At 26.5% G+C, this 15,476-nt stretch overlaps 5 protein-coding genes across 9 annotated transcripts; 3 read left to right on the top strand and 2 right to left on the bottom strand.

Annotated features, from left to right (window-relative positions):
• The first annotated feature begins 394 nt into the window (after positions 1-394).
• LOC139987511 (KIF-binding protein) lies at positions 395-2,819 on the top strand. The gene has a single exon (XM_072003843.1). It carries the CDS (start codon positions 442-444, stop codon positions 2,218-2,220), a length of 1,779 nt encoding a protein of 592 aa, XP_071859944.1. The 5' UTR covers positions 395-441; the 3' UTR covers positions 2,221-2,819.
• Positions 2,628-3,835, bottom strand: Rpl14 (ribosomal protein L14). The gene is made up of 4 exons (XM_072003866.2): positions 3,774-3,835; positions 3,344-3,445; positions 2,906-3,100; positions 2,628-2,819 (listed from the first exon to the last, which is right to left on the bottom strand). Exons 1-4 carry the CDS (start codon positions 3,774-3,776, stop codon positions 2,670-2,672), a joined length of 450 nt encoding a protein of 149 aa, XP_071859967.1. The 5' UTR covers positions 3,777-3,835; the 3' UTR covers positions 2,628-2,669.
• A 129-nt stretch (positions 3,836-3,964) lies between these two features.
• On the top strand, positions 3,965-8,356 carry LOC139987510 (HEAT repeat-containing protein 6). Of its 3 annotated transcripts, none has more exons than XM_072003841.1 (12): positions 3,966-4,310; positions 4,476-4,724; positions 4,812-5,042; positions 5,115-5,940; positions 6,008-6,300; positions 6,391-6,732; positions 6,812-7,053; positions 7,149-7,368; positions 7,442-7,519; positions 7,591-7,797; positions 7,915-8,031; positions 8,128-8,356. In XM_072003841.1, exons 1-12 carry the CDS (start codon positions 4,137-4,139, stop codon positions 8,296-8,298), a joined length of 3,150 nt encoding a protein of 1,049 aa, XP_071859942.1. In that variant the 5' UTR covers positions 3,966-4,136; the 3' UTR covers positions 8,299-8,356. The 3 variants fall into 3 exon arrangements, with proteins under 3 accessions (XP_071859943.1, XP_071859942.1, XP_071859941.1); XM_072003840.1 differs by having other exon boundaries at positions 3,967-4,310; positions 6,806-7,053; XM_072003842.1 differs by lacking the exons at positions 7,915-8,031; positions 8,128-8,356 and having other exon boundaries at positions 3,965-4,310; positions 6,806-7,053; positions 7,588-7,724.
• A 127-nt stretch (positions 8,357-8,483) lies between these two features.
• LOC139987522 (PRKR-interacting protein 1 homolog) lies at positions 8,484-9,730 on the bottom strand. Its single transcript, XM_072003865.1, has 3 exons — positions 9,506-9,730; positions 9,127-9,306; positions 8,484-9,008 (listed from the first exon to the last, which is right to left on the bottom strand). The coding sequence occupies exons 1-3, from the start codon at positions 9,602-9,604 to the stop codon at positions 8,688-8,690; spliced, it is 600 nt and encodes a 199-aa protein (XP_071859966.1). The 5' UTR covers positions 9,605-9,730; the 3' UTR covers positions 8,484-8,687.
• A 625-nt stretch (positions 9,731-10,355) lies between these two features.
• On the top strand, positions 10,356-13,729 carry LOC139987521 (E3 ubiquitin-protein ligase RNF25). Of its 3 annotated transcripts, none has more exons than XM_072003864.1 (7): positions 10,356-10,548; positions 10,638-10,709; positions 11,328-11,568; positions 11,839-12,057; positions 12,142-12,453; positions 12,654-12,839; positions 12,981-13,729. In XM_072003864.1, the coding sequence occupies exons 1-6, from the start codon at positions 10,523-10,525 to the stop codon at positions 12,831-12,833; spliced, it is 1,050 nt and encodes a 349-aa protein (XP_071859965.1). In that variant the 5' UTR covers positions 10,356-10,522; the 3' UTR covers positions 12,834-12,839; positions 12,981-13,729. The 3 variants fall into 3 exon arrangements, 2 of the variants coding, with proteins under 2 accessions (XP_071859965.1, XP_071859964.1); XR_011799869.1 differs by having other exon boundaries at positions 10,357-10,548; positions 12,654-12,922; XM_072003863.1 differs by having other exon boundaries at positions 12,654-13,729.
• The last annotated feature ends 1,747 nt before the right edge of the window (positions 13,730-15,476 follow it).

The raw sequence follows: 15,476 nt of genomic DNA, 5'->3' as shown, positions 1-15,476 counted from the left end.
ATCATTATTTGGAATTATTAAATGTTGAATTAAATTGATAAATTTTTCGTAAATAGAAATATAATTTAAAAAATATTATCGTTTCTTTTTATTAACTTTAGAAATTTTAACTTTATTAACTTTAGAAATATTAACTTTAGTTTAGAAAAAATGTAACAAAACTTCCAGCAGTCCTATATTTCTGTTAACAACTATTTCTATTAAATTGATTAATTAGCGGAAAGTAATATTCCACACAAATTGCAGTAATATATCTACCAATGTGTTCAAATATTTTTAAATAATTGATCTCATACTTAATATATCAAAATATTCAGGCGAACTCATGCAACTACGTTTAAATGTTCAAATCGCCATGTTGTGACGTTTCAGATCATTATGTAGCCAGCTAATGAGCATGCTCGAGAATGTTTTGTATTTACGTTTTAGAGACAGTACGGCATGGAGTTGAAAGATAAAATTGCAAATATACAAGCAAAATTCAAGGATGTTCGAAAATTATTGGATGATCTTGAAGGACACAAAACGAAAAATGAACCGTATAAAATAAAATATCAGGCAATCGAAATATTAAACTCGATGGAAGTAGATCTGACTAACATTTTGATGGATATGCCAGAGGAGGAAAAAGGGGAGGAGATAATAAAGCTTGCTGTGGTACACTTAAATCTTGGTTTATTACATGCCGATACGGAAGAATTAAGAGCAGGCGAAGAACAATTCATGAAATGTATAAAATTATTGAAAAAAAAAGAGCTAGAACCAGAAGCTGTCTTACCAGTATTAAGTGCTTTGAATCAGTTGGGTATTATATGGTCCCAATGGAACCAACCTACAAAAGCAAAAGACTTTTTAGATCAAGCAAAGAAAATCTACAATGACTTTATAGATACTAATAACTCATGTAGAAACCCTATTAATATGGCCCAGAATTTTGGCATTGAACAAGTTAAATGTGAACTAAGTCCTAAAGATTTGTTAGAGAAAGTTCATACTTTAACGTTATATTATTTAGCTCAGGTATGTAATTCCTTGAAAGATCATCGCCAGTCTGCAATATATTGTCACATGACCCTATGCAGACAATTAGGTCAAAATGACATTATGCAAGACTTAGATTATATCGATTGGGCATTGAACGCAGCCACACTGTCGCAATACTTTATGGAAAATGCTAGTTTTACTCAAGCAAGGCATCATTTAGCAGCTGCAGTTTACATATTACAAAAATATGAAAATATATTGGAAGAGAAAACCAAAAATAATGGGGAAAGCGAAGCACTTGCAGCTGAGTGGGAAAATTTTAATCATAGAAGTGCAGACGTTGCCAGATGTTGGGCTAAATATGGAATTTTGCTTCTGATGTTATCAAAAGAAAGACTTTTACACAAAACAGAATCAGAACAGAATAATGATCAGTTGAATAGGGATTCTTCAAAGATAATTGATGACCTAAGGTTCAATGTCCTAGAAAAAGAGATAGAGTCAATTGCTAATCAGATTACGGATAAATATTTATTAGATTTTGAAGATGCTAGATTAGTCTTTCTAAATGTTCAAAAATGGTTAGAGCAAGCTAAAACATATTATACTTTAGAAAATTATGCATCTGATCATATATTAATTATGCAAGATATTTCTGTAACTTATAAACATTTGGCATTTTTTGAAGAGCATGAAGACAGGCAAGCAAAAATGCACAAAAGGAGAATAGACATTTTAGAAAGTGTTATCAAAGAGTTAAACCCTCAGTATTATGAATCTGCTTGCAGACAAATTTGGATTGAATTAGGAGAAATATATTCTGATATTCTTGATATAAAACTTGACCGCTTACGATCGTCCGATGAAAAACCTACACCGCAAGCACTAACAAAAATTAATCACTTGGCTAAAAGCTCCATAAAGAATTTTCAAGCGTTTCTCGATTCCTTACACATTTGTAATTCTAGTTCTAGTATACAAGAATTTCCTGATGAAATAATGCAACCAGCCTTATTTTCTTACTTTCACCTTGGCAAATTGTATAATAAAATTATAACTCCTGACAAAAACATCCAATTGCAAAATACGCAACAAAGTATTAATGCATATAGATTTATAATTGATTATTGTGAAAAATATCCTAAAGCAGCTGAGGTGATGAAAGTAGAATTAAATCTATGCAAAGAATTGGTAAATTTATCGGTACTTAAATCAAATCATTATCAATCAAAGTAATCATGTTACAAGAAATAATTGTTAAATAAAGCTTTATTTCATTGATGCACACGTAATTTAATAAACTGTTCAATTTAACATTATTTGTGTAAATTGTGAATTGCTTACAGAGCATTTTGATGCAATTCCTTCTCTTTTTATTGTTATAACAAATTTTAATACTCCGTTTTCGTAATTGTAACAGTTCCTTTATAATATTATGATAGATAATATAAATACGAATGATATGAAAATGTAATGTACATTACATGTATTTTATTTTCCTTTCAGATTAAAATTTATATTGCATATTTTAAACAATGAAAAATTATAAATAAATAAATTTTATTGCTAATAAAGTTTCCTAGTTAATTTTAATTTATTTTCTTAACACGTAGATGAAAGGTATGCAAAAACAATCAATGTAATTATGATAAGACAATTTTGTATTTATTTCATATAATAAAAAATCATTTTTTTTCTACTTTTTTACTGGCACCAGTAGCCTTTACTTTCTTAACCTTTTTTTTCAATCTGTAAAACGCGACAGTTCTTATTTTGTTTCTGATTTGTCTTGCTTTTCTTAGCTTAAAGCGGTCAAAATCACTAAGTTCCAAACGCTGAAATTGAATAAAAATGTATCTTAGTTACTACCCAAAATGTAACTACATATGAGAACATATTCTTTATAAATTATTAAACCTACTTTCTTCTTAGCTTCAACCTTTCTTGCCCACATAGTCTGTTTCCAAAGGTCATTAATATTTGCAGCTTCCCATGCCTTACGTACAACACGGGTGGATCCAGTATATGGGAAACGTATACGGAATTTAGTTAGATGGAGCTCATTTAACCTCATCTCACAACGTGGGACATTTGAAGCAGGACCATCAACCAAAACCTACAAACATAACTGAAGTTTAATATACAGTGTTTATCATATCTATAAAAGGAAACGATTAAATATTTTGGCATCAGTTAAAGCATAATGACATCAATTAAATATCAGTCGGCAATTCCTATCAAGATATTGGATCATCATTATATTACTATTTAAAAAAACAAAAACACAATTTTGTACAATATTAAATATCTCAATTTAACATTTAATAAAAGATATAACATATTTATAAAATTATCTTACCCGATTTTGATCGATGATGTCTACAATAGCAACAAGTTTACCCTTGTACGGGCCATCGCTCACATAAGCGACGCGACCAGATTCTACAAACCTTTGGAACGGCTATTGAACAAAGAAACAATCCCATTATTTTAATAATAATAAACAATTATCATATTTCAACTGAATTTTATATCAGTTATTGTCTGTATAGGTATGTACAATAATTTGCAACACAAATATGACTACCATGTGGCCGAAAACTGTGATAAGTGTAAGGTTATATCAAATAATTTTTTATATTTCTTATACATTATCAAAAATAAATAAATGTAAATTAAACTATATAATGTACGTAGAAGATTTTCTTATTAAGATAACACCCTTTATATATAAATACTATAAATTATACGTGCAATGTACGCTAAATTTAAAACCACACTTCTCTTACCATGGTTTACCGGAAACGAAAGACCAATATAATCTATAACCGGATAAAGCATTGATGATATCAACTGTTGAAAGTAAGTTGTCTCTATTAAAATTGTCTGACAATAAAATTCCCTAGATGTAGCATAAGTAAACCCTAAATACATATTCGATATAGTTCCTCAACTTACAGCATTAAATCGCATTTTTGACTTTCATATATACTATGTAATCGGTACGTGATCGAGTCGGTACTGTACCATTTCAATTCTTAGGACACGAGATCTTATAATTTCGTTTGTGATGATATAATTCTTGTGTGAAATAAATATTTCTCATCACAAAATGTTTTATAGTTATATTTGAAAAGATACAAATATAAAAAATGGCTTTAACACAAGTTGATTCTACAAATTATACCACTAAATTTGATTGTATAGTAGAAAAACTACTTGTATTGACAAAAAGGAAGAAAAATAGTGAAACAAAGTTGATCAACAATTACCTTTATGATCTTAATAATCTTGATTATCGATACTTGACAGGTTTAAATAATGATGTAAGTTTAAACAAACAATTTAATTCCTTGTAATTTTTTTAAATATATAATATTTATTAGAAAATATATGAAGTAATTTAGCTTATATTAGTTGATTGTTAGTTTAAATCAAAACATAAAAACATAATATAAAAATTGCTACTTTACTTTTCAATAACATTTTAGGCAGTACAATTGCTGATTGAACAATTATGTATTATCATTACGCCTGCAGAAACTGTGTTGATACAAAATTTTTGTAAACTATTAGTCAATATAGTTCAAAACAATATTGAGCTTCAAGAACAAACATTTATATATTGCAACGAATGGATTATAGAAGTTTTTAAATCTGCCTTACCAATTATACATAATAATATGCTTTTAACCCTAAAAAGTTTATTAACAAATAAACAATTTGCTAATATTAATCATGTAGGTACAAATTTTTTAAAATTGTTTTATATCTATTATTGAAATATTACAAATGCATAATATTTAGAACAATACATATTATTTCAGTATTTGAAATTATTAATTGAAGATGATCAATTACTAAAAAAGTATTTAAATCTATCTCATATACAATGGTCTGAAATTCACTATAGTGCAATTAGTTGTTTAGAAGGAATTTTAATGAGCTATAATAGCACTTTCATAGCAAAAGAATTGATATATGTCATTAAAGATATTACACTAGATATTGTTTCTTCTTCTTTATATTTAAATGACAATAAATATTATCATACGAAAGTGAGTAATAAATATGGAATAAAAATTAAACTGTGTAGTTTTCATATGATTATTGGTAAATTAAATTTTTAGATATTATGTTCGTGCTTACATATTCTGCAAATAATAACAGTTAATGAAATGTTGCCACATTCCATTGATTTCATAGGAGAAATTTTGGGAGTAGTGCAAGTATTTTTATTTTATGGTCTTAAGGACTATCCTCCCATAAAACCACAGCTACTTCGTCCTGCAGTAATGAATCTTCCAGAACGAATTCATATAATTCCTAAATGTAAGAATTTGAAGAATCACAAAGCAAAAGTAAGAAAACAACCAATTAAAAAGGTTGGTACTGAAGTAAAAAATAACATTGTACCAGAATGCAAAGGAGTTAGCTTATATTCAAGTGATTCTGATACCTCAGATACTGAAAGTAATAATTCTGTGTTTATGGATTCTAAAGTAAGATTAGAATCTGTACGGTTACTGCAGGTACTTGTTGAAAATTCACCAAGTCGTGAAATATTTGGATTTTGGCCACAAATTGTTGCCACTGGATCACGAAACAATGCGAGAGTATTGGCTAGAAGTATTTTAAAGGAATGTGTATCTAAAGTAAAGCAACATATGCTAAGCACATTAACAGAATTATTGGTAGATGCTAAACCTTTTCTAATGCATGCAGAAGATGTTCATCATACATCTTTTATTACCTTTTTTGGCACAGTATGCCTAATGATAAAAGAATTGCATTTCGCATTATGTTTGATTTTAAATGGCGAAACAAATGTAGCTGTTTTAACTCATGGTTTAAAATGTGCTGCTGCTTTAGTTCAAGGCACACCATATACACGTTTGAAAACAGGACTTGCTACAAAATTAATGAGAAATTGTAGACCGTACATATTTCACAAAGGTATTTCTATTGTTAATATACCTTCTTCTTCAAAAATAAAATTTTATAATTATTATGTCTTACATAGATCCAACAGTTCGTGTTGCTGCACTGTCAGTTTTTGAAGCTATTACTTCCTGTGATCCAGTAACCCCAGAAATATTTGAAATACTTGTAAAGCAATCTGCTGTAAACATAGCATCAGATCAACCTGTGAATATTTCAGTTAGTGACAATACAGAAGAAGATGAAGAAGGAGAAGAAGAGATAGATATTGAAGATCTGAAAAATAATTTGATAAATGAATACAATAATGAATTATTCAAAGAAACAAATATTTGTTTTTTAATTCATGTTTGTTTGGAAAATATATCAAATAAGGTATACTTACATTTTAAGTTAAAATTTTACGTGAATGATATAAAGCATGCAATTTTTTTGAAAATAAATAATCATTATCCAATTATTTAGACAATGAGTACACCTGTTCGTCTTCAATCACTAAAATTAATTGGTAGAATGGCATTTAGTACTGGAAGTCTTGTGTTTCCACATACAGAGTTAATTACAATGACTTTAGTAGGAGTCATACAAGATTCTGAAACACAAATAATATTACACGCTTGTCGGGCTTTAGAAATTATGGCTGGTTGTCTCATGAATATTGATTCAGAGGATAAAAATGTTTCAACATTTTGGAATATTATATTTGATCCTATAACGTCCCTTCTTCAACATCCACAAACAATAATAAGAGAAGCTGGATGTGATTGTCTAGGCAGTATTAATTCTATTATATTTGCCCAACTTCAAGTGAGTATTTATATAAAAATTGTATTACTAAAATTTATTATACATACACATTTCATATAAACTTTTTTTTTAGAGACAGAAAGCAGTTTTAATCATTACAATATTATTTGGCGCAGTGCATGATAAAGAAAGTGCTGTAAGAGCTGCTGGATTGCGAGCATTAGGAATGTTAGTCACATTACCTGCATTGAAAGAAGAAACTGGATTTTTAATGGATCTAGCTGATATAGTTTGTTTAACTGCTGATGATAAAAATCTTGGCGTTCGTATTAAAGGAGCCTGGGCATTAGCTAATTTATGCAATTGCCTCTCTAAAGAAACGTTAGTTATAAACATATTAAATAGTTAATTAATATCTTCTATATTTGCTTACAGTTTAATTTTTTCTGTCAAAATAAAAAAACTTGTCCTTGTAGAAATCACGAAGAAGTAGAACCTATTCCTTTGGAAATGTTATTACCACAAATTTATCAAGTCAGTATTAAAGCATCTAAGGACAATGATAAAGTAAAATGCAATGCTGTTCGGGCTCTTGGAAGTATTCTGTACTTGTGTCCTAACAAACATATACTGAAAGACACATCATTAGGATTAGAGGCTCTTATAAATTGTGCTACTGTAGGAAACGATATGAAGGTACATAAATTAAAAAATTGTTATTGCATCAATAACTCTTTTATTGCATTATTAACTGTTATGTTAATTAAAGGTTCGTTGGAATGCATGTCGAGCTCTAGGATTAGTTTTAAGTAACAATCCAGATAATATATTACAACCTTCTTGGCGGGTATGTAATGAACAGAATATAAATTCTTTAATTGTTTTATCATAATCAATACAATTTTATTGATTTAGTAGGACCAGGTGTTTCCTGTATTGTGTAACTTAATTTGCGATAGTCCGAACTTCAAAGTGCGTACTAATGCAGCGTGGGCATTATATTCCTGTAACTCATACGGAAAGTATATTATAACTTTATGGAAGAGTCTTATTTTAGCATTTGAAAATTCTCAGCATGTACCAAGTTACATCGAATATCCTCATCGTGACGCTCTTATTCAACAGGTAATTAAATATAAAATTATAGGTAATTACTAAATAATAAATAATATTAAATCTAAATAAATTCTGGCATAGTTCATTAAACATTAGTCTATCAATATCTTCAATATATGTTTTTAGTTATGCCTTACTCTTAGCCATGTGGCTACTTGTACAGAAGTGTCAGATTTGCAAAATCTTTGGACAGAAATAAGCGAACATGTAGATGATGTTTCGAACTATGTGAAACAGTTCCAGGTATGATTTTAATATATGAATCAATAAAAAATTAAATTGTACAGAATCAATATCTAAATATTATTATGTCATTTTTACAATCTTTCCATATTTTAGGAGACCATTGTGCCTGAAAAAATGGGAGATTTAATAAAGGCAAAATCTCAATTAGAAAAATATATGAGAAGTGCTTCATTATTAGAAGAACGAAAGATTGCTCAAGTCTTAGCAAGTATTTTTGAAAGAACTAAGAGATATGACAACCTAGATAGTGTTGTCTTAACTTAACAATTAACAAAGTAATAAATTAATTGTATATTAATAATACATATTCATGTGCATCCAACATTTGAAATTCTAACAATAATTGTTCCAAAATCATACATACGTGTTTATTTACACAATATATAAATATGTACGTAAGTATATAACCATATATGTATATAAACGTGTAAAGATGTACATACAGAATATTAAAGCACAGACTAAATTTATTTAACAAATATGTTCTTCGAATTTTTTTAAAAATAAAATTTATATGTATAATAATAATAATATATATATATATATATTATTTTTATTACATGGCGTCTTAATTTAAATCTTATTTATCTTTGCTAAGAAACTGAATTGTTTATATTTACACATATTTCCTGCATCATTAACTTCATTCTTATTTATGTATTTACAGGAATATTCGATTGTTTAGACTGATTCTCATCTAAATTTATAGAACTTGTATCTTTAACTTCATTATCAGATATATTTTGGACCTCATTATCATTTTTATCTCCTGTCTCTTCTTCATCTAAACTTTCTTCATCTGAATCAGTATTTGCACTTTTGTTATGCTGTTCTACATTTCCAGTCTTCATCTTTTTCTTTTGTTTCCATATCTGTTTTTTCTTTAATCTTTTTGCTCTTTTCTTTGCAGTTATTTCCTCAGCTATTCTTTTATTTTCTTCAATCTTTCTGTGGTATTCTTCATCTAAAAGTTCCTAGTGAAAACATTACAAACATATAACAAAACTATAAAAGTTAATAATGTAAAGCAAGTAAATTATGAAAATAGCTTCAGTTACATAAATTTACATTTTATAATTATTTCTATTTTACCTTGTGACCTTTTTCTTGAATAAACTTTTGCCTTGCATATTCTTTACGTCTTAAATGTCTGTATACATGAAATTCTCCGCTACCAGCACCAGCGCTGCTACCCATTACATTACGAACAAATTCCGGTACTGTAGGTGTACTTTTAGCTTTAGGCCGTTCTGGTAATATGATAGGCTTTTCCTATTGCAATAAATAAACATTTTATGACGATAATCTAGATATCCTATATACATCTAATATTTTTTTCCTAATCTTTCTAGGTATCTTTAATATGAAATAATAAAATATTTCTGACATCCATGTTTTTAATATTTGTTAGGATCAGAATTAAAGAAAAAAGACAACTAAAATTGATTTTTAAATATTTCGACATATTTACCGGATTTTTCATTAATTTTTGAAGTTTTAATCGTTGCAAATCAATTGCTGTCTTTGCAACAACAGGTTTTTCTTCTTCTTTTTCTTTATTTTCTGACATTATAATATATTACTAAAATAAAAAAAAGAATTTTAATTCAATTAATTTAAAATTAATTCACAATTTTCGTCAAATGGTAACAGAGAGAGGTTATGTACATGATAATAAAAGTGAAATATGCAGAAAATAAAATCGATTTAATTATATCGATTCCAGATATACACAAATTTGAAAATAGAATCGTATAATTAGTCTTATAAGAAAAACTTTAAATCATAAATATATGTATTAAAAAATATTTTAAAAAATTTTAGATATTTTAGTATATTTATATCTTTGATATATGTACTACAGTACATTATATTTTTAATAATGCTTCCAACTTTTTTTATAATTTTATTTTTATTATAATTTTTATTATAAATGTTAACTTTCGTACTTTATTCATTAAATTTTGTTCGCTATATTTTTATACATGATTCTATAAAATGTTAAGTGCTACTTTTTAATAATTACGTGTACATATATAAATCACATATTTTATTTAAAGTAAAGTTTATCTTCTTAAGATTTAACTACCTATAATTAATAATTTTTATTATATTTATTTTGGCAAAATTTTATGAATTTTCCATTATGATATATTCTTATATATTACGTAAATGATATGTTATATATTGTTATATCGAAAATACTTGTTATACAAAAAGTAAAAATGTTTAACAAAATTTTTAGCTGTGACTACAGCAGAATTATTTTCTTTAGTGAAATTTTTCTCTTAGTGACAGTAGTAATATGTTACCAATAATTCTGAAGCGATCCAGTTGGTAGCAGTAATAGTAGCAGAAGGCTTTCAATATTGACGCACATTGACGCTTATCAAGAATCCTATAATCGCCGAAAACTGAAAAAAGATCTGCTGTCAAATTCGAAGTAATTTTCATAGAATAAAGCATATTATTATATATCTTAGGAACAATGTCAGAGACCGTAATAGATGAAAGGTAATTTTTGAGCAAGATCTTATATTAAATGTGTTTTCAATGAATATTCCATTTTTTTTTTTTTTATTATATATTAAACTATTTTATAGAGTAACTGACGAAATTGAAGCACTAAAAGCGATATTGCTTGATGATGAATTAAATATAAAAGAAAATGACAGGTAAGTTTTTTTAGGGAATGTAATGTTTGTAACCTAATAAATGAATTAAATCAATTGTCATTTTGAGACTTTCAATCATTATAAATTATAGGTAATGTACCATTAGAAAATGTTATTTATGATTTAAATATTTGTTTCATTAATAAAGCATATTAAATTTAATATTTAAATATGTACTTATACAGGAAAGGAAGGAATTTTAACAGTAAAGTAAAGTAATATAGAAAATATAAATAATATAAAAGAATATAATATAAGAATATTTATTTTCATACAAATGTATGAATTTGGAGGCTTAACAGATATTAATTAATAACACTGTCAATGTTATAATATTATACAATATCATGTATTAATTATATTAATTATTATTTGTTAGAAGTATTTTTAATTATATATATATAATATATAATATATATAATATATTATATATATGTATATATATATATAGAGAGAGAGAGGTATAGTATTTGTAAAATAAAGAATTTGATAATTTTAATACTCTTTATATTTACTTATATTTATTAATCTTTATAATAAATTCTCATTGAACTACAAACTAACTGATATTAGAGAATTTAGAAATTTATGTATTGTGAAAAATCAATGTTTTTTCAGAGGTGAACCAGAATGTATTGAAACTGTGTTATTTCCCTCAACTGGTGAAGATTCACAGTCTCAATATGTTTGTGTAACACTGATTGTTCAATTACCTGTGGGATATCCTGATATATCACCTACTATTAGTCTCAGAAATCCCAGAGGTTTAGATGAAAATACAGTGAGTCTTATGCAATCAGATGCAGAAGCAAAATGTAAGGATTTCATAGGTCAACCAGTTATGTTTGAACTCATTGAGGTATGTATCACATATTAGAAAGTGTTCTATGAATAATAAAATATGTTAAAGTATACATTGAGCTTATGTAAAATGTATGTACAAGAGTTATATTTAAATTTTATTATACTGCTACTCAATTTATATCAGGGTTACTTTAGGATTTTGTTGTTAGTGTTTTATTTATTATTTCCTTTAGATATTATATTATGTTTTGTTATTGTGCTTTTGTAACTATTATTTTATTGGCTACATGCTATGTTTTGTATCTATGCGATATTGTTATAACAGTTAATAAGAGAACACCTTACAAGAAGTAATCTTCCAACGGATCAGTGTGCCATATGTTTGTATGGTTTTCGGGAAGGAGATGAATTTACAAAAACTGAATGTTATCATTATTTTCATTCACATTGTTTAGCAGCACATGTTGCTGCTGCAGAACGATATTATAGAGAAGAACAAGAAAAATTGCCACAATGGCAACAAGATGCAACAAATAAATTTCAGGTATACTAATATGTAGTTATGAATATAGAATTAAAAAAATTTGTGATAGTCCTAGTTACCATTAAACATAACATATTGTTTCAGGCCATATGCCCTGTGTGTAGAGAATCCATCAATTGCGATGTAGAAAGCCTATGGTCTGCTCCACCTCCAATTGATGTTGAAGCTGCTATCGATTTTTCAGTAACTGCAGAGCTGAGAGAATTACAAAAACAAATGGCAGCATTATTCTTACGGCAACAACGGAGGGGTGGTATAATTGACTTAGAAGCCGAAGGTGTGAAAACATTGGTTAGAACAGAAGATGAACCAGGTGCTACTACTGAAGGACCCAACCCTCCGGGAACCAGTTTAAATGCATATTCAAATCAAAATATGCAACCTGTTGATCATATGGTATGTTTACATGTTAAAAATAATGGTAAAGATTGTATTGACAAACTAGATAGTAATTATAAAAAACTTTTACATAAATTTCTTACTTGTTAATGAAAAAATATATAATTGATAATATGTATCTAAAGATTCTAATATTTATAATTTATAATTTTTATTTTTTTAATTTTAATACCTTAATAATAGAATATTTCCTTCAGCAAATGCCACAATCAAAACAGTCCTCACAGACACAAAATCATGCTCACTATCAATCAAGGCAACTACATCATAATTACCAAGGTCATAATAACCATGGCCATCGAAACAGAGGTCGTGGACGAACTCATTATCGTCGTCAATTTGACAGAGTTAGGCACACGGAATCTACTCCCAGATGACAATGGGTTCGAGATAAATTATTTACTGTCTGGTCTTCTATTTTGCTAAATGTATACAATAATATGAACAGCATTAGTAGCATAATTGTGTATGTATTATATAATAACTGTTTAATTTCAAATCACTTTTACGTACTAAAATTATAGGTTTCATTGTTCAGCAACATTCCCGTTATAACGGTGTATAAAATGGGATATGTGAGACTTCCAATCCATTGAGACTCCTGAAGCCATGGTGCTCTTTTAAACGATCTACAATCGTACAAAAGTTAGTTCTTTTTTTTAATATAAATATGTATACAGAGCTGTAAGTACTGTAGCATATTACAAACAAGCAAAAGAAAGAAAAGATACCCAATCAAAATGTTATACTAAAAATATTTTATACCAGTCATTTAAAATTTAACAGTCTCGGAGTATAAAAATAACATGTATCACTTTCAAATTAATCATTTTCACATAAATTTCATAACTTACAATACTCATTTCTATGCAAAAATTTATTAATAATATAGATTGTACTATATAACAGAGCAGACATGGATCAGTGTTTAAAGAAATACTTGTTCATTCCTTTTAAAGGAATCGGAAATTTCACTTTTGCTCTATGCATATATTCAGAAGCAATGTAAATCTTTAGAAAAAGTATGTAATGCTATTATATATCAAGTTTAACATGTGAAATATACCTTTCTCTCAAGAGTTGAGAACTTTGGTTTAATGTATAAATCAACCACTACTTCTGAAAGAACACTATTAAAAAAATAATGTGAACAACATAAAATGTTTTCAAGGCAAAATGTTTTCTGCAGTTATGTAGTATATATATTAAAAAAATTTAAGTCTTTGATTTCTGTAATTTATTTGTATTTTGTTTTCTTCATTTTATTTTTGAACGTCTTGTTAAAAAAGAGATTTATTGTAAATATTTCTTTGTTGGGTGCAAAAGTAGGTTCTATTAATATGTAAAAATCTTCCTTGTAATTGTGATATTTGAAAAAGAGTAACAACATAAAATAGGAAAAAGTTTTAAAGAATGAAAACATCAGATCATTCCAATTCAAATAAATTAAGATATTAATTTTATTATAATAATGTAAATTCTTCTTTATAGCAATGGTATATTTGACATTAGTTATATATTGTTAAGGTAATTATGATCTCTAAAAATAGAATAGAAAATGCTTTTATAAACGATAAAATGTTTTAGCACATGTAAAATTACATAAAAAAGATTAATTATTTTTATTCTTTTTTAAACAAAATACAACATAAAACAATAATATTATGCATTTTTTGTAAATTATATTTTAAATAATATAAAGTAATATACTGTAAATCAATATAAAATACCTTTATTTTCACTTTGTCTCAACAAAAATGAACAAAGAACTGTCTGATTGAAAATTGTAATGAAATCTATATACCATATAGCTATTTGTTTTTTATATTATATTTTGTATATATTAAAATACTTTACCTAGTTCAGTATGAGTATAATTGGAATAATACAGAAAGGTTCTTCTAAATCTTCAATTTTCATTACAACAAAATTTTTATTATATGAAATAAAGAAGTAAATATTTTTGTATCTTCTTGTTGAACTTACATTCTTTTAAAAAGGATGAAAATGAATGAATTAAATGTATTTCTAAAATCAGATTGAAAGAATAATATTTCTTTATTTTTAAACTTATTTTATATAATATTTATTTATACATACATGTACCAAAGAACTTATATTTAGTTCAATACATTCAAAGTAAAACTTTGTTGTTTTCTTTATATCGATACTATATTTACCTGTGATATTTTTAAAAGAAGAAAAGTGTAATTCAATTTTCAGTACGCTTATTTTATAAATATGTATGTACATAACTTTTTATGACAAAAATTAAAAATTGGAACTTCAGTATGTATTTATAATTATAGAATCTTTGTAATCTTGATATATGTTTCTTACAAATGTAATAAAAATATTCAATGAAAAAATGTTTTATATATAAATTGCACTAATATTAAGCAAATATTAAATGCAATAAACAAAAAAATTTTCCATGAATAAAATTTCAATGTATGGCTAATTAAAAATAAAATGAATTATAATATAATAATATTTATAGTGTTTCCGAAATGATTAATGCAAAATATGTTACAAACAGCTTAATAAAAGACTTGATAAAACATTCAATTCTTGTTCTATAAAATCCTATATTTCATATATTTGTCTTAAGTATAGTCTTCTATTATTGACCCTTTATTTATTTTATTATTTTTGAAATCTATAATTTTCCATATTATTATTGCTTAGTTGCAAAGTTAATAGCTTCTAAAACTTCTGATAAAATTCTAAGACTTCATTAGATATTGCAATTTCTATTTCATTAATCTAATGTCACTGCATTAGAACAAAGCACATTACTTACATAAAATTTTTATTTTTCCATGTTATATACGGTATCACAAATGTTGCTAAAATAATAATTTTCACTTTTTCTACTTAAAAAAATGTCATTTCATTATAATCGTTATTTATCAAGAAAAAGGTATGTAAAAAGTATTTTAAAAATATCTGTGTAGTGACTATATATATATATATATATTTATCATAAAAAAATATATATAACATTTATAATAGATATT

This window comes from Bombus fervidus, chromosome 5 (genome assembly GCF_041682495.2).
Source record: "Bombus fervidus isolate BK054 chromosome 5, iyBomFerv1, whole genome shotgun sequence".
NCBI lineage: Eukaryota > Metazoa > Arthropoda > Insecta > Hymenoptera > Apidae > Bombus > Bombus fervidus.
Note: the sequence above shows the minus strand (reverse complement) of the source record. Positions and strands in the feature narration are given on the sequence as shown.

Excerpts from the sequence above, each read along its gene's own strand:
- Rpl14 (XM_072003866.2), bottom strand. Across the intron at positions 3,101-3,343 it reads ACATCATCGATCAAAATCGG|GTTTTGGTTGATGGTCCTGC; the intron begins GTAAGATAATTT and ends TTATGTTTGTAG. Across the intron at positions 2,820-2,905 it reads AGGTTGAAGCTAAGAAGAAA|CGTTTGGAACTTAGTGATTT; the intron begins GTAGGTTTAATA and ends ATTCAATTTCAG.
- LOC139987521 (XM_072003864.1), top strand. The coding sequence starts at position 10,523 with ATGTCAGAGACCGTAATAGATGAAAG. Across the intron at positions 11,569-11,838 it reads TTATGTTTGAACTCATTGAG|TTAATAAGAGAACACCTTAC; the intron begins GTATGTATCACA and ends TTGTTATAACAG. Across the intron at positions 12,454-12,653 it reads TGCAACCTGTTGATCATATG|CAAATGCCACAATCAAAACA; the intron begins GTATGTTTACAT and ends TATTTCCTTCAG.
- LOC139987522 (XM_072003865.1), bottom strand. The coding sequence starts at position 9,604 with ATGTCAGAAAATAAAGAAAAAGAAGAAGAAAAACCTGTTGTTGCAAAG. Across the intron at positions 9,307-9,505 it reads AAAAATTAATGAAAAATCCG|GAAAAGCCTATCATATTACC; the intron begins GTAAATATGTCG and ends TTATTGCAATAG. Across the intron at positions 9,009-9,126 it reads TTCAAGAAAAAGGTCACAAG|GAACTTTTAGATGAAGAATA; the intron begins GTAAAATAGAAA and ends TGTTTTCACTAG.
- LOC139987510 (XM_072003840.1), top strand. The coding sequence starts at position 4,137 with ATGGCTTTAACACAAGTTGATTCTACAAATTATACCACTAAATTTGAT. Across the intron at positions 6,733-6,805 it reads TTATATTTGCCCAACTTCAA|AGACAGAAAGCAGTTTTAAT; the intron begins GTGAGTATTTAT and ends CTTTTTTTTTAG. Across the intron at positions 7,520-7,590 it reads TATTACAACCTTCTTGGCGG|GACCAGGTGTTTCCTGTATT; the intron begins GTATGTAATGAA and ends TTGATTTAGTAG.
- LOC139987511 (XM_072003843.1), top strand. The coding sequence starts at position 442 with ATGGAGTTGAAAGATAAAATTGCAAATATACAAGCAAAATTCAAGGAT.